Source organism: Talaromyces atroroseus (assembly GCF_001907595.1).
Source record: "Talaromyces atroroseus strain IBT 11181 chromosome Unknown scaffold_0, whole genome shotgun sequence".
Taxonomy (NCBI): domain Eukaryota; kingdom Fungi; phylum Ascomycota; class Eurotiomycetes; order Eurotiales; family Trichocomaceae; genus Talaromyces; species Talaromyces atroroseus.
In genome coordinates, this window is record NW_017971432.1 from 130,546 (window position 1) to 153,560 (window position 23,015).

General features: G+C 47.9%; 10 protein-coding genes across 10 annotated transcripts; 3 read left to right on the forward strand and 7 right to left on the reverse strand.

The window, feature by feature from the left end:
• Positions 1-169: 169 nt before the first annotated feature.
• On the reverse strand, positions 170-2,326 carry UA08_00044 (hypothetical protein; the record flags this gene model as incomplete). The annotated part of the gene is made up of 5 exons (XM_020260257.1): positions 170-970; positions 1,035-1,377; positions 1,436-1,722; positions 1,835-1,943; positions 2,040-2,326. 5 exons carry the CDS (start codon positions 2,324-2,326, stop codon positions 170-172), a joined length of 1,827 nt encoding a protein of 608 aa, XP_020123926.1.
• A 1,737-nt stretch (positions 2,327-4,063) lies between these two features.
• On the forward strand, positions 4,064-5,823 carry UA08_00045 (hypothetical protein; the record flags this gene model as incomplete). The annotated part of the gene is made up of 2 exons (XM_020260268.1): positions 4,064-4,648; positions 4,705-5,823. The coding sequence occupies 2 exons, from the start codon at positions 4,064-4,066 to the stop codon at positions 5,821-5,823; spliced, it is 1,704 nt and encodes a 567-aa protein (XP_020123925.1).
• A 224-nt stretch (positions 5,824-6,047) lies between these two features.
• On the reverse strand, positions 6,048-6,766 carry UA08_00046 (Nuclear movement protein nudC; the record flags this gene model as incomplete). The annotated part of the gene is made up of 3 exons (XM_020260279.1): positions 6,048-6,079; positions 6,145-6,460; positions 6,518-6,766. 3 exons carry the CDS (start codon positions 6,764-6,766, stop codon positions 6,048-6,050), a joined length of 597 nt encoding a protein of 198 aa, XP_020124443.1.
• Positions 6,767-7,513: 747 nt separating this feature from the next.
• Positions 7,514-8,557, reverse strand: UA08_00047 (60S ribosomal protein L23-A; the record flags this gene model as incomplete). The annotated part of the gene is made up of 5 exons (XM_020260290.1): positions 7,514-7,546; positions 7,610-7,687; positions 7,849-8,095; positions 8,227-8,274; positions 8,544-8,557. The coding sequence occupies 5 exons, from the start codon at positions 8,555-8,557 to the stop codon at positions 7,514-7,516; spliced, it is 420 nt and encodes a 139-aa protein (XP_020123927.1).
• Positions 8,558-9,156: 599 nt separating this feature from the next.
• UA08_00048 (Histone deacetylase RPD3) lies at positions 9,157-11,382 on the reverse strand (the record flags this gene model as incomplete). The annotated part of the gene is made up of 4 exons (XM_020260301.1): positions 9,157-10,149; positions 10,222-10,763; positions 10,823-11,123; positions 11,188-11,382. The coding sequence occupies 4 exons, from the start codon at positions 11,380-11,382 to the stop codon at positions 9,157-9,159; spliced, it is 2,031 nt and encodes a 676-aa protein (XP_020124335.1).
• A 634-nt stretch (positions 11,383-12,016) lies between these two features.
• UA08_00049 (26S proteasome regulatory subunit rpn11) lies at positions 12,017-13,238 on the forward strand (the record flags this gene model as incomplete). Its single annotated transcript, XM_020260312.1, has 4 exons — positions 12,017-12,079; positions 12,144-12,397; positions 12,477-13,012; positions 13,090-13,238. The coding sequence occupies 4 exons, from the start codon at positions 12,017-12,019 to the stop codon at positions 13,236-13,238; spliced, it is 1,002 nt and encodes a 333-aa protein (XP_020124334.1).
• A 580-nt stretch (positions 13,239-13,818) lies between these two features.
• Positions 13,819-15,446, reverse strand: UA08_00050 (Mitochondrial import inner membrane translocase subunit tim50; the record flags this gene model as incomplete). The annotated part of the gene is made up of 2 exons (XM_020260324.1): positions 13,819-14,412; positions 14,472-15,446. 2 exons carry the CDS (start codon positions 15,444-15,446, stop codon positions 13,819-13,821), a joined length of 1,569 nt encoding a protein of 522 aa, XP_020123724.1.
• Positions 15,447-16,086: 640 nt separating this feature from the next.
• On the forward strand, positions 16,087-16,989 carry UA08_00051 (hypothetical protein; the record flags this gene model as incomplete). The annotated part of the gene is made up of 1 exon (XM_020260335.1): positions 16,087-16,989. One exon carries the CDS (start codon positions 16,087-16,089, stop codon positions 16,987-16,989), a length of 903 nt encoding a protein of 300 aa, XP_020123725.1.
• Positions 16,990-17,259: 270 nt separating this feature from the next.
• On the reverse strand, positions 17,260-18,813 carry UA08_00052 (hypothetical protein; the record flags this gene model as incomplete). Its single annotated transcript, XM_020260346.1, has 4 exons — positions 17,260-17,625; positions 17,687-17,955; positions 18,106-18,436; positions 18,541-18,813. 4 exons carry the CDS (start codon positions 18,811-18,813, stop codon positions 17,260-17,262), a joined length of 1,239 nt encoding a protein of 412 aa, XP_020123722.1.
• Positions 18,814-20,128: 1,315 nt separating this feature from the next.
• UA08_00053 (hypothetical protein) lies at positions 20,129-22,387 on the reverse strand (the record flags this gene model as incomplete). Its single annotated transcript, XM_020260357.1, has 4 exons — positions 20,129-20,577; positions 20,642-20,777; positions 20,831-21,650; positions 21,708-22,387. The coding sequence occupies 4 exons, from the start codon at positions 22,385-22,387 to the stop codon at positions 20,129-20,131; spliced, it is 2,085 nt and encodes a 694-aa protein (XP_020123723.1).
• Positions 22,388-23,015: the final 628 nt, after the last annotated feature.

Sequence of the window (23,015 nt, forward strand, 5' to 3'; positions counted from 1 at the left end):
CATAACCTAATTAGAAATACATTTACTTTTACCTTCTGGTATAGCTTGAGGCATAGATTTGAGCCGGCCTTAAGATGGGTGTTTAAGATGGGTGTCAATAAACTTTCATATGCACCTCGGCTATTATACATTCGATCTGTCAATATAATACATTTTCTATTCTGGTTGTTCAATCTTCGTCACGCGGTGGACTGGGCAATGGGACCCTCCTAATTTTTACCTTGAAGTATTGCTGGGTGATTGGATCGTCGTCTTTCTTGCCCTCTGCCTTATTCTTCTTGAATTCCTGCCAACCAGGTGCATCGAGGCCTTTGTCCTCGAACTCTGCGTCGTCGACAACGTCGATTATTCTGAGCTTCCACTTGCCGATTCTGATGATCAATAGCTTGCCCTCAATTAAGAAGTCGGCCGTCTTAGCAGGAACCCACGTTTGGATAGGAGTGAAGTTCAAAGAATCGGTCATGACTCCTGAATCTCCGGGTCGGCTACCTATAGACACTCCTCGGCCGACAATCAGACGATGACCCTCGCTGTTGGACGAGACCAGGCCAGCGTTGTAAAGGACCTTGTTCAGAGGCTGCTCGAGCACAAGGGATCGAGGGAGAGAGATCCGGTTCGATTCCATGTTAGCGTAGTTCACAATAGGGGCTTGTTTGTTGCCGGCTCCCCTGTTTATAAAGCTGGCCGTGGGAGAATTCGCGGGTGCGTTGGAAGGCCGTGTTGGTGGCGGTGTTGGTTCTGAGGTGGATGAACGGGGTCGGAAAAGCTGGCGATGCTGTGTAGCTGCAGCTTGTGCCTCCACTGGTCCATGAACAATGTCAACAAATTCTTGGGCAAGCCGGTGTTGTGCCACCCGCTTCGATGGATCTTGTCTCTGCTCCTCCATGAGCTCCGCAATTTGTTCCAGCGGCAAGAAAGTAAACATCTTCAGATACCGTTCTACTTGATCATCTGGCGTTCGTACGAAAAACTGCGCTACATTAGTTGAACTGTAATGAAGGGACAAAAAAAAAAAAAAGCAGTGAGTGCCGCACCTGATAGAGCTCGAATGTGGAGGTCAAGTCCTTGTCAAGCCAGACTGCATTTCCTGCCGATTTTCCAAACTTTGCGCCAGACGAAGTAGTGAGTAGCGGGGTGGTAAGACCGATGGGTCTGTTCACTTCTGTCTCGACGTCCCTTCGATCAAGCTCTATTGCTGTGTTTTTAGAGAGCTGTTTGACGGCGTCCATGCCAAAGAGAATATTCCCATATTGGTCAGCACCTCCCACCTGGACCTGCACCCCTAGCTTAAACAACATAAACCAGTCCCATGCCTGCATGAGAGGGTAAGCAAATTCGGCAAATGACATGCCCTGACCTTCGAGGCGAGTCTTGACGCTATCCATAAAAGTCAGTATGCCGATAGCATTTGAAATGTATAGTTCATTGTACATACGTGTCCCTTCCTAGCATGGGGCCTAGTCTCATGTGCATGCCCAAATCTCGTAATACGGTGATAAAAGGCGTTTTATTCCACCAAGCATTGTTGTTTGTAAGAGCTCGTCTCCACACCCATTCTCTCTCAAAGCCATGGCGTCTACCATAGCTCTCAATGCTGCTGCTGATTCTTTTCAATTGCATATGCATTGCGGCCATGTTCGCCGTCCTCACAGTTCGATGTTGAGTCTCTCGAGGCCCAAGTCGACCAGTAGGGTCGCCAAATTTTGCAGTGGCACCCCCGAGCTGTAAAATGTGGTTAGCTTCAGCACTCACGATTTTTCTTGGGGGGAGAGGAAGCTTTGGTACTTGCCACAAAGTGGACGGGATAACCCCAATTAAAAGCCCAAGCCAAAACCATAATTGGCAGCATATGCCCGATATGAAGCGATGGCGCTGTTGGGTCAACACCAGTGTATAACCCCGTTCTCTTCTCCGTCAAGATTTTGTCAAGGAGTTCTCGTTCCCTAGATATCAAGAAAGATTAGCCACAATTACGATTACATTCCAGTCCTTTCAGACCTATCAACCGAACAAAACACTAATGGCATCACAATACTGACCCAACAACCTGATTGACAAGCCCACGTTCTTCCAGGTGGTCCAGGAAGGCTTTCCGCTTCCCAGCTTTGATCTCCGCAGCGAACCCTTTCCATTGTTCCTGGGCATCCGCCATGCGTTTAAGATACCTCTGACCTATACATCGCTTTTGTGAATATGGTGCTTCGATGTTCGACGAGGCAATGACTCGGGGCCTTTGCGACTGCTGCACGACGCATGCACAGGTTGGGCTTGGAAGCCGTGTGATTGAAGCATCTGGCAGATGCACGCTGCGCGTTACTCGTCTCATGGTAGAGAGAAGAAAGGGAAAATAGTATGGCGAGTATTTGAAGAGACTTGACAGCAGACGGAGCAATTCTCAAGCTCACTCTGCTGAAGCGCAAACAGATTAATCTTGCGGCGACTCGGGGGAAAATAAATCTACAACACGCTAATCCGTATCGGGCTAGACATGTTAATGGATCTCCGGGTCTTGTTTTTTTTCCTTTACTGAAAATAATAGGAGAAATTTACGAAAGCTATAGAAAATAGCGAAAGTATTCATTTCAAAAACAGTCTATCAAAAAGTCATACAAAAGCCTCACTAGTGTCGTTCTATTCTTGAAGCATCTAAGATAATTAGACCACGCACGGGCATCGCAACGACAGTAAGGTACCTGGAGACAACATGGATTAGCAACTGCATATTGCAAGAAATGTTTCTTGATTCAATGAGTTTGAGAGATGAGATCGATCAGAAGGAAGGCAACGGAAATATCCACACGGCTTTGCGCTTTCAGAACAGGTCTGTGAATTTACATCCGAAATATTTCATCCTAGAAAAACACATGTTGAGGGGGCGAGGAAAGAAAGATGAGCTTACCTATTATTTGAGGTAACCTGTGTGATGGTATTCCTGCTGGACACGTTAGTCTTCAACCTTGTCAAATGGCTCGTCCAACGCGTTCTTTCTCTTGAGCGTGATGGACCTGGATCTATCTAATCCAGTCACCCATGAAACATTAACATGACCGTGACACCGCCAAGTAATGAAATTTGGATCAGAGATGCCTTCATCGCGTCCGTCGAAGTAACAAGGAGGTTGTGCCGAACGCCTCTTTCATCCTCTCTCCTTCGCCCGTTCTGCGATCCTTGAGCCTCCTTCAGAGAAGGAAGAGAATCAACAGCCCTGAGAAGAGGGAGAGATAGAATCAAATAGAACACACTAGGCTTTCATCATCTGATAGAAGATGGATGTCAGTTTTGTCGTAAGAATTGGTGGCCAGCTGTCGAGGGGGATAACACGCACCTGTTCAAAACTTGGAAGGATGAAGGAAGAAAGGAAGAAGTTGGGAAGTCGTGGGAAGTTTTTTTATAGTTAGCGCCGGACAGAATGCGCTAGTGCGGTTCGGGGCAAGCGCCAAATGTTTCGGCTTTTTGAGTTCCTCGCAATTGTTCTGATCATGTTCATAACTCTGCAATTGCCTACTCGTTTCCTCTTACACTTGCTCTTCTTGGCTGTTTTCCTCTTGTAATACGCACTTATCCCCAAAAGAATCCTCTTCACCCGTTCACCCCATCGCGTCTTCGGCGATGCTCGCAGCTTCCCTTCGCCGAAGCTCGCCTGTCCTTCAAGCCCCATCTCGGCTTAGCTACATTGAGATATGGAATTTTGCTCGTCAAAAACGTCTCGGTCGAGTGCAGCCAGTAATATCTTTTGCTGGGAAGAGGAGGAATTACCATGACTCGCTGAATCCCCTACAGCAAGCCCAGGATATGGAAAGCATTAGAGCTCCGCTTGAACGATATCAAAATGCCGGTTAGAAAAAGCACTTTTTGAGTAGAAAGAAAAGAAAATCACTTAGTCCACTTACTGATAAACCGGCTCTTTTCTTACGTTGTAGTTGATTTTCCGCGTGCAACGCATACTTTCCCCTCTTTAATGCAGAACGTCAGTGCCGGAGATAGTGTTGTCCTTCATGGCTACCTGGGCAATCGAGCAGATATATCAAAAAAGCTATCGTTCGTGAGATTGACAGATCCAACTATGCGCCAGAATATCCAGATCATCTCCGTCGCGAAAAATGATGTACATCAACAACTGAAGACTATCCCAAGCAACAGCCCTGTTGCAGTCCGTGGCACCGTTCAGACGAAGAAAGCGAATGGCGTTGTCGTGGAACGCGAAAGTCCCGAAGTTGAAAAGATTGACAGCATCGAGATCAGTCTGACTGATATTTGGCTCCTCAATGACTTCTCTAAAGATATAATCATGACGCCGGAGACAGTATTCCCAGCAGAGCAAAGGCATTTGCAGCTACGTTCAGATCGACGCCTCCGTGACGCGCTCCGATTTCGATCCGAAGCACGCAAAATTTGCAGAGAGGAGCTTGAGACTGGTTCGTCTCCGTTTATAGAGATAGAAACGCCTCTACTATTTAAGTCGACGCCCGAGGGTGCTCGAGAGTTCATAGTCCCCACGCGTCGCAAAGGCCTTGCATATGCTCTGCCTCAAAGCCCTCAGCAGTATAAGCAGATTTTAATGGCAAGCGGCATCAATCGGTACTATCAGTTTGCGCGCTGTTTCAGAGACGAGGATCTGAGAGCTGACAGACAGCCGGAGTTTACTCAAGTGCGTGTTACTCTTCTCTTAGTTATGACCGGAAGCTAACAACAAGGACCGTGCAGCTTGATTTGGAAATGTCATTTGCCACTGGCGAAGATGTTATGCAGTCTATTGAAAAGGTCATTCGGAAGCTCTGGTCAAGGCTACTCGATATCAACCTTGGAACGGAACCGTTCATAAGAATGCCATATCAGGAAGCAATGAGCCGATTCGGGTCGGACAAGCCAGATACTCGTTTGGGAATGGAGATCACCAGGCTCGACTATATGCTACCCGTGGATCTCGTACAGAAGATCACGTCTCTTACAGATCCCATTGTGGAGGCATTCAAGCTAGAAAGTGAAGACAATGACCCTGCCAAAACATTGGAATTGGTGACCAGATTCCTGGACTCACGTGCTGGCGCAGAATTCAATAAGAATCCAGATGGCGGCCCAGGAATCTTTGTGTACGATGCCAAAAAGCCTCTGCGCGGCCTGATGCCCTTTGGCTTTGAGGCTGCGGAGCGAGTCGAGGAGATCCTCGAACCGGATCACGGCGACCTGATCGTATTACAAGCACGCAAAAAGACACCTTTCTTCTCTGGGGGTTCGACGCCACTGGGAGATCTCCGAAAAGCTCTGCATTCTGAAGCCGTCAAAGCAGGGCTCAAGGAGGCCCCCAAGGGGTTCGATTTCTTGTGGATTATAGATTTTCCACTTTTCTCGCCAATGGACGAAAATGAACCGGGCCAGGGTGGCACAGCAGGTCTCGCGTCTACTCATCACCCTTTCACAGCACCAAAGTCCGCGGCTGATGTCAATCTAATGACGACTGACCCAGCTGCAGTAGTAGCTGATCACTATGACCTGGTGGTCAATGGGGTGGAACTGGGAGGCGGTAGTCGTCGCATTCACGATGCTCGTGTTCAGGAGATTGTATTCAGGGATATACTCAAGATGCCGGCTTCGCGCTTAGCTGAATTTTCGCACCTACTGGGAGCTCTTAAGGCGGGGTGTCCGCCTCATGCGGGCATCGCTCTTGGGTTTGACCGGCTGGTTGCTGTCATGTTGGGTAAGGAGTCGGTGCGCGACGTGATCGCGTTTCCTAAGACTGGGAAGGGCGAGGACGTCATGGTGGGTTCACCAAGTGAGTTGTCTGAGGAGGTGTTGGATACCTATCATCTCCGTTTGAAGCAGTGAACGTCTCTTCTTTGCTCTGTATTATATGTACTATAAACTACATACTCACTGCATGGACTGCCATTCTGTAATATAATATATTATCAAGACTATCATTAACCTCCAGAATTTCCAGCCCAACCTTCATATTGATTGCAGGTTAGACCTTAACCACGATTTCGCTATGCATAAAAACATTGATTGATAAAATAGCGATCGGTGCCCTTAGCCACAGCAGTCGAGGTTTAACCGATCTTTGCATTCGAGAAATCCATTTCTAGACGTACAGTTAGCCGTCGAACTCGACACTTGAACAACTTCAGGAGAACAGGGGGAAATTACCTGGATGCTCTTCCTGAAACTTCTTCAGCAAATCCGCCTTCTTTTGCTCATCACTCGTCGGCTTTCCCATTTCCTTCTGTCTCTGATCGTACATCATCTTTTCAACCATTGCCCTCGTCTCGCCATCCAAATCGCCTAGCGACGAATTTTCGGGTGTAATCTTGGTGATGTCAATCTTGGGCGCAGTTGTAACGATGTGCGGCCACCATTCCATTTTGTTCACTTTATCAAGGTGAATAGAGACTTCTTTCCCAGTTCGTGTCGTTTCCAGAGTCCATGTGGAATCGTCCGCGCGAATGGGATGGGGGAAATCGCCCTGTATTTCACAATTAGTTTGTTTTCAATCGCAGACGGAATGAATGCATTGTCATACCTCTATGATCGGTGGTTGCCCCTTCAGCCCGACCTTGATCTTCGTCTTTGTGAGAACGACATCTAGATCTCGACCCTTGATCGTGGCGGGCACTTGGACGGTGACGTCTGCATCGCCAATGGTTTGTGTCCATTTGTAGGGCAATGATGCTTGTTCAGCATCTTCCTTTGCCTTGCGTTCTTTCTCCTCTTGTTCACGTTGAGCGAGTTCTTGACGGCTAGGGCCGGAGGGGTCTTCGATGTCATCCATGGCGAATTCAATATAGTTGTCTTAGTAGTTGGTGTGTAGAAGCGAAAGCCTGATGTCCAGGCTGGTTGCTGATGATGCCAATTCTTGCGGCAATAAAGAAGTATTGAATCGTCTTATTGTCTAGAAGAATTAAGCTGTCGTTGCTGCAGCTGGAGGAAATCATTCCACATGCTTCTATGGTGGGGTTGGCGGGAAGCTGCCTCTATCCGCCGTGGCTCTTAGCCCTATCAACTATCAGGAACATGATTGTATGAGGCCTAGGACATACGAGAGTACAAGGGAAAATGCTTAGTATCAACTGCATAGACGGTCAATCTAAGAAAGTCTCATCATATTTTGCCCTTTTTTTTACTTGTTGTCGACTGTCCATCTCCCGAGTCACCATCGAGGATGTGATGAGCTTAGCTAGCTAGCTACCTTGATCCCATATTGGCAGTGGTAGCTGAAATTTTTGTTTTCTTGTTTCTCGTACATGGCAGTTAAGCGTAAACGAAGCACAGAAACAACGTGCAATCTAAAAAACGCCTATTTCATGAAATGATGCCCTCACCCTGGTGTTTCCTCCCCTCCTCTCCTTGATTCCACAAAGCTGAGGACATTAAAGCGGGAAAAGAAGAGAAAAGAAGACGAAGGAAGAGAGAAAATTGATGTCGCAAAAGGAGGAAGAGGGGGAAGAAATTGAATAAATCGAGGCCCGTAAATCCCGAATGGTATCGCATTGTGAAAATTTTTTAGTTTGTATCTTAATTACATGACAACACCGGAGTTGGAAGCGATACGCTAGAGAGAAAGTATAAGTCAGCTTGTTGATCAAGGTAAGAATAATTGATGATGTGCACTCACAGGCCAGAGCTCAGCAGCTTCCTTTCCAACGGGACCAGTAATGGCAGAACCCTTCATTTCACCCTTGGCGTTGACAATCTAAAAAAAAAGTCAGCATGTTTTCCATCATCGCAATCAATAATAGCAAGGAACCACAATCCAGCATCACCATAGTTGATCAGAATTTCTTTATCCCAGTACCAGCTGTAACGATGCGGTGTGGCCCTCATGCGATAAGGGGAACAAAATCCATCACTTACAACACCAGCGTTGTCCTCGAAGTAGAGGAAGATACCGTCGGGTCGTCGCCATGGCTTGCTCTGACGGACAACAACAGCGGGCATAACCTTCTTTCGGAGTTCGGGCTTTCCCTTCTTAACGGTGGCCATGACCATGTCACCGACACCAGCAGCGGGGAGACGGTTGAGGCGGGCACCAGCACCGGTGACGGCAATGATGTACAGGTTGCGAGCTCCGGAGTTGTCGCAGCAGTTCATCACGGCGCCACTATTATCACACAGCAAACGTCAGCCCATACCGATCTTCCTCCAGTTTTCCTTTCCTTGTCTTTCTTTTTTTGTTTTATCGATCCAATGCATCCAATTCTCGGGCACAGGGGGGAAACCGATTTCACGTACACAGGCAGACCGAGAGTCATCTTAAGCTTGTTGCCAGCGGCACCACGACTATCACAAAATTCACGTTAGTTTGCTTTCCCAATCCAATTTGAACCAAAAATTTTGTTCTTTTTTCTCTGCATGATTCCAACAATCCAAGCTCCGATCGTCACGACAGTAAATGCTGCTCATATTTCGCCTGAGTCCACACATGTATCTCCGAGAGGGGAAAAAAAGACTAATCGTTGTCCATCGAACAAAACAAATCGAGAGCTCGAGATTGGTGGTGCACACAGGAGTTTGCAGAGCGTTGATTGAACAGGACGAGCAGGACTTACCCTCTGTTCGACATTTTGGCGGTAATGTCAAGTTAACTGGGCTGGGATAATTTGACAGAAGAAGAGGAGGTTGGAGTCGATGTTATTCACACAGGGCGGGTCGGAATTTCCTGCGTGCTCGATCTCGCTTAGTGTGTGACTGTGAGCAGAAACGCCTGGACGGCGAAATCTTGGCGCGGCCGCCGCCATTGGTGGAGCCCGGGAGGTTGTACCCTAAGACTAGTCTCAGTCGGGACATGCTTGGCATCTGCATCTGCTTACTACGCCAAAACTTCAAAGCTTGATGTTCTCCTTTTTGTTCCCAGCTATGAATGAATATATTTCGCCTAAATTAGGATCTAGCGCTCCGAGTCAATTCATGCATTTTGATACATGCGAACATAGATCGAAGAAGATACAGCGCATTGCCATATGAAAACAGCCTGCGACGCCCAATTATGTGCCGAGGCAAAGAAAAAAGAGAAAGAAAGCAGTATGTAATGTAGTGTTCAAATAATCAAAAGAAAACAAAAGGAGGAAGAAGAAACTCCGCCAGAGCCAGAAACACCATCCCTATTTTCGTCCATTACGCCAGCAAAATTTTCAAGACTTTGCCTTTGCCTGAAGTACCTTTTCATGTTTCAGTCTTCTCAGGCTCTTTGGCTTCAGAAGTAGCCTTTTCTTCTGGTTCTTCCTCGGGTTTAGTGGATGTCTCGACTGCGGCTTTTTCTTCTTCTTCCTTAGGCTCTTCCGCAGCCTTGTCACTTTCCTTCTTCGCTTCGGTCTCTTCAACGTTGGAGGGAGCCTCGGCAGGCGCAACGAGTGGCGGTGAAGGAGCGGCTGGTTCGGCCTCCTGTGCTGTAGTGGTGGCTGGGGGAGATGCCGGAGGTGTTTTCTCCTGCCCTACGCTCTGGCGTAAGGTGGCAGGTTGCGCCTCGGCAGTAGTGGCGTTAACATCTTCCATGTCAACATCTGAATGTGCTTCGCTCAAAGCAGACGCCGGCGACTCGGCACGTGTAGTGGTAGCTGGGGCAGTCTCATTGGCTTCCGTGGCTACTTTTTCTTCAATTTTCGAACCCATATCTAAATCCGATGGAGACCGGCGGGGCTCTGCCTCTGGTGCTAGTGAGGCCTCAGGCTTATCAGCCGCAGGATCAGTTGTCAAATCCATGTCTTCATCCTGATCCGGAACGGCAGATACTTCTCTGGATGTCGCGATACCACTGTCTAAGCCGGAATCAGTGATATCAAGATTCCGGTGGCTGATGTGATTTCGCCGTCGGACAACTCCTGGTTGACGACGAACACCATTGGCAGCATTCTCTTCTTCGTCTTCACTATCACTAAGCTCGCCAGTCTTTTCAATGTACTGATCAAAGCGGCGTTTTGTGTAGCGCTTATCTTTATTCTCATCCTCGTCAAGATCGTCCATAATTGCGTCCGCCTCGTCGTCCAAGCCATCTATAAGTGGATCACGTGGAACGTCGGTCATTTGTACTGACGGCGCAAATCCAGTTCGTCGGAGGTTCTCTATCACTTGACTTCGGATTTTGTCCAGATATTCCTTCGTATTAGCGTTGTCCATGTTCGATGGACGAACATCCAATTCGTAGTCAGGTGAGAAATACTAGCATATTCATTAGATCTGTGCTCTCCACAAGTAGAAACACAATTCAGGTCATTGGAAGCTGAATCTTACCTCGTAGTAGTCATTGTACGGCAGCTGTGACTCCAGCTGTTCATTGACGAGTATACCAGTCTCGAATGCCCATGTGCGGGCTACGTTGCGCATTGTGTAGCCGCCACCTCCGACCACCAATGTTGGCAAATTGAAAGTCTTCACGAAGTTGACACAATTCGCATGCCCCCTCATGCTCAGGTTGAAGCAACCTAGACGATCGCCAGATAAACTATCTCCGCCACACTGAAGAACAACGGCCTCAGGTCGATACCATTCCATAACGTTGCTGATGACGGGCTCGAATATACTTTTGTAGGAGACATCATCGATACCATCTCGAAGAGGGAAGTTGATCGCATAATATTTTCCTTGTCCAACACCAATATCGCGCAGCTCACCCGTTCCTGGGAAGTACTCTCCATACTTATGGAAGGAGACGGTCATGACGCGATCTGTCGTATAGAAAGCCTCTTCAACGCCGTCACCGTGATGGACATCTATATCGATGTATAGAACGCGCTGTTTGAATCGAAGAAGCTCGAGAATACCGAGGACGATATCTGTTGACCGTGAGTTAACAACAACATCAAGCCTTCCATCATCTGGCATCATGACTTACCGTTCACATAACAGAAACCACTGGCTTCGCTCTTTTTCGCGTGGTGCAGGCCACCTGCCCAGTTGACCGCAATATCACACTTGTTGCGATTCAGACGAGCTGCGCCCTCCATACTGCCACCGGCACTGATACCGCAAAACTCAAACAGCCCATCAAACACCGGACAATCATCTCCGACATTGTACTTGCTCTGCTCTTTCGAGTATTGGTCCATATTGTCTGGTGTCACTTTTGAGAGGAAATCGATATATTCGTCCGTATGAAATTGGGTCATTTCGTACTTGGAGGCTGGTTTGGCGCGCTAGAAGATATCAGCACTGAAAAGCGTCAAGTGGGATGCGCAAAAATTGTAGTCCAGCACTCACATAAATTTCCATCTTCTTGTATAGACCATAGTTCATTACAAGACTGTGGGCCATTCGAATACGGTGTGGCTTCATGGGGTGTCCAGAGACATAGGCATAGTTGCCAACATCCGAGTCATAGAAATATGCCACTTTCTTTCCCTTGTCAGCAACCCCATTCAGGTTGATGGGATCAAGAGGTGCAAGGCCAGTCATAGCTACGTGCTATGCGTGCTGTAATGCCGTGAAATGGCAGGTTTTGCGTAGTAAGACAGAAAGCAGTCTTCAACCAGTCAAACGCAGAACGGAAAGAAAAGGATGAAGCAGGGCCCTGTGCGTTGGGAGACCAATGTTATATCAGGCCGGGATAGAGTCCAATGATGCAATAAGAAAGAAAAAATGCGCATCCAGCTGTGAGGCAAGCCCGCGAAATAAAATCGGTAGAGTAAATGGCGTTTGGGCTTTGAGGGGAAAGAGGAACCTGAATGCGCAACAGGAAAGACTCCAAAGGCGGTAAAGCCGAAGTTGGTCGCAGAGTGGATCCCGGAGCTCTGGAGATTCAAGCGGCTTACTCAGTTGTATTGCCTCAAGAACCTCCAGCGCACTGCACAATCACCACCACCGCTGTCTTTTATCGCCCCTAAATAATTCGACTGCTCTTTTGTCCCCAGGGATCTTTGAGATTCTATTTCATCACGTTTAGGATCTCATTTATCAGGACTTGTTCCCCCACCGGCCGGCTTGAGCTCAGAGCTCTCTACATCTGGTACCAAGCTTCCCGCAAAGGGAGCTTTCTTTGGCCTCCATTACCATCATTTCATCGCTTTAGCTCGATTTCAAGCCCTTCAATATGGAGCGACTTAATCGGATGCTCCAGGCTGGCATGGGCATGGGTGGCGCCCCCCCGGGTGCTGTAAGAAACTGCCTGACACAAATTGAATAGACACGGATCCTAGGCTAACTTGCGCGTTCAATAGGATAGCCCTAACCTAATCGATAACTCGGAGACTGTTCACATCTCATCTTTGGCGTTGCTGAAGATGTTGAGGCACGGGCGAGCCGGTGTTCCCATGGAAGTCATGGGTTTAATGTTGGGAGACTTTGTTGACGAGTATACCGTGAGAGTCGTTGATGTCTTTGCTATGCCACAAAGCGGAACAGGTGTGAGTGTTGAGGCCGTGGATCCCGTCTTCCAAACGAAGATGATGGACTTCTTAAAGCAAACTGGCCGGTAGGTGACATTCGCTGCATATTGTTTTCAAGGGAGAAGAAAGAGCAAACAACGGGATACTCATTTATTTATCTCATAGACCGGAATCAGTCGTTGGTTGGTACCATTCGCATCCTGGTTTTGGATGTTGGTTGTCATCGGTCGATATCAATACTCAGCAATCCTTCGAACAACTCACCCCTCGTGCGGTAGCTGTCGTGGTCGATCCCATTCAGTCTGTCAAGGGCAAGGTCGTGATTGATGCTTTCCGACTCATTGCTCCACAAACAGTTGTCATGGGGCAAGAACCCCGTCAAACCACATCCAATTTGGGTCACCTAAACAAGCCGTCTATTCAAGCCCTTATTCACGGCCTCAACCGCCATTATTACAGCCTTGCAATCAATTACAAAAAGACCGGCCTAGAGGAGAACATGCTTATGAACCTGCACAAACATGTCTGGACCGAAGCGCTTCAGATGAACGACTTCCGTGAAGACGGCAAGCGAAATGCTGCCAGTATGCAACGTCTTGTGGAGCTGGCTGAGGGCTACGAGAAGCGGGTCAAGGAAGAGTCTACATTAACCAAGGAGCAACTAAAAACTCGATATGTGGGCAAGGTTGATCCGAAGAAGCGTAAGTGCACTAATTTCATAGATATGTTATGTTTTTTTTTTTTCCCGCATAGCGTTAACAATTGTTGCTCGCAATAGACATCGAAGACGTCGGTCAGCAACTAATCGAGGATAACATCGTTGCTGTATCGAAACAGATGATCAACAAAGAGTCATCAGTTGCCAGGGTCCCAAATGCCCAGGATACAGAAAATGGCGGAGACATGGACGTGGATGAGAAGCTATAAAGTTGACTTTTTCTTTGACTTGTTAATAGATGTGACTCATGGGTAACGCTTCTATTGTCTTTGTATTTCTTGCATCAGAAATGTTAAAGTGGGGGGGAAAGATACTTTTTACGCTTATTCAAGAACACATACATATGAAATACACAATACGATATCATTCTCAAATATTGAGTGCATAGTTTCTTTCATAGAGAAACCTTTTACTATACAACTTTGTGTTGCGAAAGTCTGGTCTCATGCAACACAAAATAAGATCAGAGGAAAGCGGCGATTGCTCTATAAGGACTCGACGGCATGAAAATGGAAAGAAAACATTATGCAAGTAAAACCAGATAGCATTGGAAAACCCCAGACAAATGCAACTTGGTAAGACAAGAAGAGGAGTAAGAACATACAGGTGAAGTTATTGGCCAAGATCGATAATATAGTTGACAAGTGTAAGAAGACATGATTAGAAAGTTTGTGGTTTTCCGTGAAGAAGTAGGAACAAGATTTTAAGATAAAGACGGCGGAAAAGGGTCAGTCATAGAATTACGTCGCCAAAAAAAGGGGGTGCAGGTGCTGGAAATCAATGCATTTATTATTTCCGCTCACCCTGAGACCCCCCGCCAGCACCGAAGAAGCTGGTGACGCTTCCTTTCATACTCTGCATCTGCTCCTGGCGAGCCTTCTCCTCTTCCTCGGCCATCATTTTGAGCCATGTCTCTCCATTCTCACGAATTTCTTGCTCCATCATCTCATAGTTCTTCTGGCCACGCTCACGTATCTGATCCCAGAGCATTTTGCCTTGTTCCTCAGCGGGGCTTTGGCCGTCAATCGAACTCTGTGGTTTCAAACCTAGAAGGCCGGCAAGGCTGCCCACGCCGCGACGGGGTCGGCCTTTCTGCTCTTCTTCCATCTGTTTTTGGAATTTCTCACGCATCTTCTTCTCGCGCTCGGCGAATTCCGCCGGGATATATGTACCCTCAAATGACTTAATGACCGGACGTACGTCCTCCACGTTCATTCCAGCCACGTATTCAAGGAAAGGTATCAAAGCGACAAGAGACTTATCCTTCGCTTCGCCTTTCCACTTGGGAAGAATGATAGCGTTTTCTGGCTGTTCACGAGCGTGACCGGGCACGGTATCGATGAGAATGACTTTGGAAAGATCGCGATTCAAGTAAGACAGGTCCTTGAAACATTGCGGTAAGCATTCGGATTAGAGAAAGAATACATTGGGGTCAAGCATACCTTCACGTATTCGCCATCTCTATATTTAGTGGCTTCACGGAACAATGGCCATCTAATAATGCGGAAAGGGTCCAGCTTTCGCAGAACTTGATCTGCCATCATGCTAGGAACGCTAGTGAAGAGCACAAGTTCATAGTACTGGTTGAGATAGCGTAGAAAGTAGTCGACACCAGGTCGCTTAGCCACGCGCCATCCATGCTCTCTTGTCCACTCACTGTGGACTAGAAGGTCTTCCAAACTCAGTACCAATGTATATGGCTGTCTCAACGAGGGATCTTCATCAGGAAGCAATTTTTCAAAAGCAGGGTCCCTGTAATAACTGGTCAAGCCGTCGAGACGAGCTTTGATCCGATTATAGAAAAGGCCAATACCCCATCCCGATGGAGTATCCTTGTGTGCTTTAGCTTCCTCCTCCGAATCCCAGTTTCGGCCTAGATATAGCACTCCACTGAAAATACCTGCAAGTACAACGCCAGACATGATATTGGCGACACGTGCTCTTCGGCGATCTAACGAAGATTCGTAGGCATCTTGGGACCGACCGCCACCAGCGCCTTCGTCTTCGTATTCCTGCTGGGAGGGGTCTTCGGTCAAGTTGAGGGAAGTTGATCCACGTCCCTTGCGCGCTGCATCGAGTTCCGCTCCCAATGTAGATGGAATACCCTGTGTCAAGTCCGGAAGGGGCTTTTGCGCTTTTTTTTTTTCGCCCTGAGCTATGGTGTCGAATTCGGGCTGTTCAGGGGATACGTCGGGCTGAGGCGATGGCTTGCTAGGCTTCTCTTTTGGCTGTGAGTTGCTTTGCGGCTGGGCTGGCTTCGACTGTGCGTGCTTGGATTTGGGCGGAAGGGTGTATGGTGTCCGTGACTTTTTATTCTGAGCGTACCATCGCGGATATGGCGATGCTGTGATGGATACTCGGAGAGTCGATGGCACTGGCCGAGCCCTTGCCAGCGGCAGAACGGCACGGCTGAGCATCGTGGACTGCAACGAAAAGCGGCGGATAATGGGGCAATTGAAGACCCTATATGCTCATCCCCCAGTAGAGAAACCCCAGTTAGTAGATGCACGAGAAGGGGGTCGCAGGCAATGAGGCAGGGTATTAGTCGACGTTGGCTTCCTGCATTTAAAAAATTGCCGGGTCAGGAAGCTTGGATCAGCGTCATGGGCCAAGCCGCGAAAAGCAAGAGTCCGCCGAGCTCGGCAGAACTGCCGGCCCGTGTTTCCCGCCTTTAAAGATCTTTCCGCCCGGCGCTTCTCTGCTTCTCTTTTCTCTTCTTTTTTCCCATATATGAAAGTTGAATCAACCCAGACATCGAAATTTGACCCATCACTCTCCTTCTCCCATGGATGCCGGGTTGTATTAGCTGGGGAGACCCAATGAATCTGATTCAGTCTTGCCCCCAAGAGCGGCAGCTAGGCCTCCTGTGAGCTGTGCAGCCCCGTATGCGAGACACATCTTATTATTGCCACCGTGCTCTCTACCTAATGTCTATATACCACCCAATAATAAGATCATGAATGGGCGTTAATCTCTGTGCCACTTTTCTGTGTTCTCTTTCTGCCCGTTAGACTGTTATGACTGGACCGGTTCATCACTTAGCGAGCTATATCTAAGATGACTGCTTTGGAAGCTGATCTCAGCAAACTCTCCCTGCAAGAGCGCCCCCAGCACAACGAGCATCCTGGCCAGCACCCAGACGGAGGGGAGGTTGAGGAAGAGCCGGCGGAAATCCTGCCTTTCAGATTTTTTGACTTGCCTTCGGAAATCCGCCTCAAGATATACAATTACGTGCTGTTTGGGTCAAAAAGAAAAGGAGCTGCTCGCCCAAGTGGCAATGTGGGCTCGTCGTCCAAGAACAAACCATTGGCACCCCTCTCCCATCGCGTTGCGCTCTTCCTAGCTTCGCGTCGCATTCACGATGAAGCCTCGGTGCAGTTTTACTCGGTTCAAACGTTCCGTGTCTTTCAGATCCAGGATTACTCGCGGTTACCCACGTTAACCAGCCTTGCGCCTACCTACCGGCCACTCATAAAAAAAATTGAGCTCATTCTCGGATCAAGTTGGACGGCGCCTCCGAAATCGTGGAAAGTCACGAATCGCCTTGGTTTAGCGGAAATGACCGGGCTCCAGACACTGAAAATCTTCATTCAGTGTGACCCTTCGCACCCGGTTTTCGAAGGATTCAGAATATCTTCCGATTTTTATACTGGTTTTGCGGGCGAGATGGTACAGAAGATTTTGGAACAGTTACCGAATTTGACTCAGGTTGAATTTGACGCTTGGCCTTCGGTTCAGAAGAATGGAGCTCTGATGAGACGCTTGTTATCTGAAGTCCGCACAGCAAACAAGAAGATTCTCTGGGGCCCTGAACGCGGATGGAATGACTGGGAGGATGAAGACTGGAACGATACCGCGAGTAAAATGAATGCTACCGGGTCCATCTCAATTACTGACCTAAGTCGAAAATCACTGCGTAGACAGCATGTACCTGCGGCCAGGATCGCGACGTTGTCATAGAAAAGTAGAATTATTTCAAGATCTTTTAGTGCTAACTTCCTTCCTGTTACGGATATTATATGTACATAGAAAGAGCTGCTGCGTCAGTGAGACTCGAATTGGGATCATATATATGAATAAAATTGTCTTTATATTAATCAATGTATTGAAACAGCTGTATGCTATATTCGCGAGGAAATGTCATATATAACTTCGGGTGATCCGCTCAGCTTTTCACTGATCGGTCTATGCAATATAGTTCATCATATTCATCATTACCTTCCAAATTCATCACATATATCCACCAGTGACTTTATGATTCTCCAGTTCCTTTCCAGCTCTTTTATCATCCATCAGAGAAGTCAATCCCGCAACCAGCCTTGACGCTGCCTCTGCAGAGATCTGATGGTGAAATACGAGTCGTCCGGTAGGAAATACTGTCACTCCAGCTCGCTTTCCGTATTCAACAAACGCTGCTGGCGGAATACCAGCATCCTCTAGGTCCAGGACAATCATATTTGTCTGCACGGGCAGTGATATTTTATAGCCGATTTCACGCAAAGAGTCGGCTGTTCGACGAGTCAATGCGTGCACGAGAGGTAATAATGGCATAGTATATTCCAGTGCGCTTAGGGCAGCAGCGGCCATCATTCCAGGCTGATGGTAATTGATCAGTAAATTAGCTCAAAGAGGGGAAGTAACAGGAAAAAAGACATACCTGCCGTGTACCTCCACCAAACATCTTCCGGAAGAATTTGGCACGGTTTATAAACTTCTTTGATCCTACAATAATGCTTCCCATTGGCGCACCGAGACCTTTGGCAAGACAAATGCTGATTGAATCAAAGCAGGCGCAGTACTCTTTCAAGTCGACGCCTTCCGCCGCAATAGCATCGAAGAGACGTGCGCCATCGAGGTGCATAGCGACGGGCTTTTGACCTTCTTCAACAGGGTAGTTTCGGACGAACTCCGAAATTTCCTTGGCATCTTTAAGGGGTAGTATAGTACCACTCAAGGAATTCTCCAAGGACACAACACGCGTTGGAGGGAAGTGGACTTGTGAGAAATATCAATATCAGAGAAGACTACATCGAAAGAAAGGGTGCCCAGGGAGGGGGGGCTTGGTTGATAACGTACTGTTTCCATCGGCAATCATATGCTTCTTCACATCCTGCAACGTCAAGTGTATGCCATTCTTAGGATGAACCTGGGTCACTGATGCCTGGGACATCACCGGCAAAGCGCCGGACTCCCAACAGTGGACATGTGCTCGATGATCAAGGAGGACCGTATGGGGTGGCTGGACCAGGTGCGTTCGAAGGCAGATCTGGTTTCCCATCGTACCGGAAAGAGCCCACATGGCTGCTTCTTTACCGGTCAATTCGACCAGGCGATCCTGAAGGCGGTTGACGGACTCATCCCCGGTTGAGTCATACATGTCATCTTGAAAAGACGATTCAAGCATAGCCTGGGTTGTTTTTAACCCTACTCATCAGCGGTCTGATAGGACTTATAGTTTGATACATAACGTATCCACATGAAGAGCACATCCAAAAGCAAACTTCTACACACCTGCATCATATGCACAGTTGGTACTGTGACTGTATCAGAGCGAAAGTCATGCTCAACTCGCCGTTGAGCTTCCCGGAGCTTATGCATTGAGGGCATAGTAAATGATAGGGGAGCATCCTCCATATTAGCCGGCGGACATGCATTCACTGGCTGCTGTCCGGTATAAGCAGCAGCAGCAACAACATCTTCGCCGTCCCTCGTCCCATGATATCCGCTCGACGCTTTCGACACCTCAAAAGAGCGCTCGGAAAGCTCCGTGATACCTGGAGCCATAATGTAATCAAAAAATGTATATATCGAACGCTTGTAATCAGCGTAAAATAAAATTATAGGCTAAGCACCTTGATCTTCGAATGTTATATGCGAATGTTGTACTTCTGTCGGGGAAGGAGGAGCAAAGGCGAATGGAAGCAAATCGATTCCGCGGGAAAGAGGATTTTATTGTGAGGGCATGTATGGTAATTTTCGGCAATGACTCATAGGCGGTTTTTCAAAACAGAATACAGAAAATTAATTAAAATTAGGGCTTGAGGGTAAAGATACGGTAAAAAAAACTCAGTGCTAGAAGAATGTCCCGTTCGGGCAAGAAGTGGGGCAATATCGGACATTTCCTATCTTTAGGGTTAAGGTAGCACGTGTTCGACCAGATTTACTTACAATTTGAGCAATGAGAAGTATATATGTATGTAACACTATCAGAACCGTCGCCTCGTTTTGTTAGAGTCAGGATGTAATTTGATGATCCGGCATCATCCGGAAAGCGTTTTGTTGGCTACATATTTATATACCCCAGAGCTTAATTATCAATCTAGTAGTTACAGTTGAAGAGAAGGAGAATATGGTTTATTATGATTTACATCTATTCTAGAAAAGTACGAGGAGAACAATATCGCACCCTTGACTACCAAGTAGTTACTCGTTGAGCTAAGTTATTTTTGCGATTGAAGTTCAAGACGCCCACTAAACCAGACTTGTAATACCAATCTGGCAATCACTGCTCAACCAAGTCTTCATCCATATCAATACATAAGCACTTAGCAGAGGTTGTAATCGCATGCCCCTTCTAACAAGATGGAACAAGTGTATCATTATGTAATTTGATAGACAGTGGCACAACGTGAAAGTTTTCCGACCAACGACGCGTGCATCCTTCGAGCTTTCGTCCCATATGACCTTCCTATATCAGCTGGGATGGTTGAACAACCGCCGTTTCATAGGCTACACAATGCAATTGTACACAGGGAAATCCTTCGTCAAAAACGGATGGGTTGCGCACAGAAGTGGACCTTGGAAGGCCACTAGCGGACTTCCAGGCAAGCCACGGTCCCATACGCGGACCGCAACACCGACCGCAGCCGTTTCTTGCCGCGCACATGCGAGGTTTGTGAGCAGTAAATTTTTCCTAGATCGATTTCAATGCAAGTCTTTCAGGCCTGGATATATCCTGGAATCGCAGGAATTCGTTGTATCTTTCCTCGGAAAAGAGATGGGTTGATTCTCCATCAGTGTGGTTGCACGGGAAAGACGAAGGTCGTCTCGTTTGTAATATTGATGTTCATGTTTTTGTTCTGCAAGACCTCTGCTCATTTCAAGTAAAATTTACGTCTTGAAATCCAGAGACATCCCAGATACCAGTCATATCGAAAGGAAAGCCATCCATGGTCCCAAAAGTCCCCGAGATTGACATCATGTCATCTACAATGTCATTGTTTGTTGTAGTCTCGGGCAGAATAATGGCCGCAGGTGTCATGGATAGCGTTTCATCCACAGGTCCGGCGTGGATTGCATGGTCTTCTGGGTGACCAATGGCACCACCGGTGGCCATGTTGCTTATCTCTGGATGTTTGGAGAGGATCCGTTCACAATGATCAAGGCACATATCGGCCACATCCCAGTCTTCTTCGTCCCGGACCCGTCGTAAAAGGGAGCGTAGATTGTCGACATTTGTCAAGCAAGAGCGAGTAATTTCTTGATCTGTTGTTTCTAATGCACAACGGACAAGTAATGTTGCTGTCGAAGTAAGGTGAAATGCGCTGTCTATAGATGAGGTCAGATATCTTAGGTCTAGTCGAACAGAGAAAAACTGGGTCGTTAGACGTACATGGCAACCAGAATTCTCTAAAGTTGGCAGGTTGCAATGAGCACATGAAATGAACGATATCCTCTGCTGCTTTTCGGCACTCAGTTTGGAAGTAACGACGAGCCTCGGGATTATCGGTTTCCGTGCTATTCACCTCCTGTCAAAGTGCATTAGAAGAAACGTTGCAATATGTAGAAGATTAAAACTAACATGTAATTCCACGCGGCACACAAGCATCTTCATGGCCAGAAAGGCCAGATGCAAGCTGCTTGCTCCGCTGACTGGGTTTTCGACATCGGACACTGGAGCCCGTAGCCACTCTGGTAGCGAATCCTCCCACGTGTCAAGATCATTCCGGATATGCCTGAGTCTCTTTGATGTTTCTCGACCGGGTTTCGTCTGGAGTTGGTAGACAAGCGGCAGCAGTTCACCCAATATTTCCGTTAGACGGCACAGAGCAATATGGCAATGTGCAGCCCGTATGTGTTGGGATGTTGCCCTTGGTTGAGTCACTAGAACTTCGACGCTTGGTAGGGGAACATCGTATTGACTCTTTGAAATCTGAGGAGGCACACCGTGCCCAAAGCTTCCCCACCGATCCTGAATAACGACCCCCCACCACAGGCGGATCCGTTGCTTTTTGTCGGCGAGAGGGACTCGCCAATTGCTGGGGTCTCTGTTAAGACCTAAACAGTGCGCAAGGGATACTAGCCGCCCGCAGCTAATTGCATTTCCGGTCATAGAGAAGATAGGTCGTCCCGTCAAATCAAGTAATGCTGCACTCACTGTCGAAAGCCCAGGAGCCGAATAGTCTTCGTGCAACGCTGCCACCGTTAGGTTGATAGCATATCGAACATCGGGCTTCGGATGCCGAGCGAGTTTAGGCGTATGTTTCCAGTAGACCAATGACATTGCATATACATGACACAGAAGAGTCGTTGGAGGTTCATTATCTAACTCAGAAATGTAGGCCTCCCAAAAGGCGTGACCGTCAAAGATAGGAAATGCCACATTGAATCTGTCGAGAAAACTGTTCAAGATTTCTTGTCAGGTAATAGGCCTTGCCATGTAGAGTAAGGGGACTTACAGTCGTACTAAATCCTGTTTAAAGGGGCCAAGTAGGTGCTCCAGTATCTCTTTCTGATTCTCGCCCGGAGGGGATCCCAGGCGCATCCCCTGTCGTCGCCGTGACACGGTGGTATAAAGAATCGGCTTCCGTGGATCATTCGAATATACGTTATATGGCTTTTGCCCCTTCTCCACAGATTTATTTGACTGCTCTGAGGGCATAAACTTTTCGATTACTTGGGCGTCCTCGGCTGCGACGGGGCCCACGATAAGGACTGATTCGTTATGAGGATCCTCCGTCTTTCGACGCGAGCGCTCACTGTCGCGACTTTCATTGGGAACCGTAAACGATGAAGACCCATTGGCCTTTCCGGACGATGGGTTCTCATAGCTGTCGATGCCTTTCTCAACGATTTCAGGGCCCCGCTTGCGCTTGTGACTAGTAAGAGACGGTGACGCTGAACTGTGTTTATCAGAGCCGATGATTTGTGAATCCTCTGGCATAGAATCCTCTTGGTAATGACAGTCGGCGCCTTGAATCCGACAAAGGACGCACGACTGCCCAGGTATATCGACAGTACACCGAGACTTCCTTTTGCGACACAGATCGCATGCCCTCACTTTGTGAGAGCGATATGGACGCGAGCCCGTATTGACGATTCCTGGGTGTGCCTTGGGTGGAGGCGCGTTGGTGGACATGGTGGTGATGACGCTAGGAGACGTGCATTATAAGTAAGACGCGCGATGAACCGATGTCGGCGGCATTTAACTGGGTTGTAATTGACGCTTTTCTATTTACACTGTGTCATGCACCTAGCCTAAGCTGTATGAGAAGCATAGGCAATCACAACGCACTCCTGCACGCGCCAAAAATCGGTGAAGATAGGCTTTTGTCGGCTCATGATGGGGAGAGCAAAAGTTCTTGTCGGATTCTATGCCGCAATTTTGTCGGTCACCGGCAGCCAATCAAAAGGCCGAGGGACCGTGGCTGACTCAGCTTCGAGATAGGTTAAGTTAGTTAACTTAGCTTGGCAGCACGTGAGCTGCAGCACGGGTTGATATCGATGGGAAGCTTTCATTGGATGACGGAGTTTACTGCTCAGTCTTCAACTTCGCAGTGTACAATCTTGCGACAGAAAGCTCCGTCAATGGCGGATACACGCGGGGGGCAGTCACTCCTACAGTAACTACGTATTACACCACAGTTCTGAGGCTGAGACTGAGGCATCGCACTTGACCGCTGATCCGCAGAGCAAAAGCGAACAGACTCACAGAGCAAGGCGACCACGCTATCCCCGTTCTGGCAGGGAAAGATGATAGATCTGCT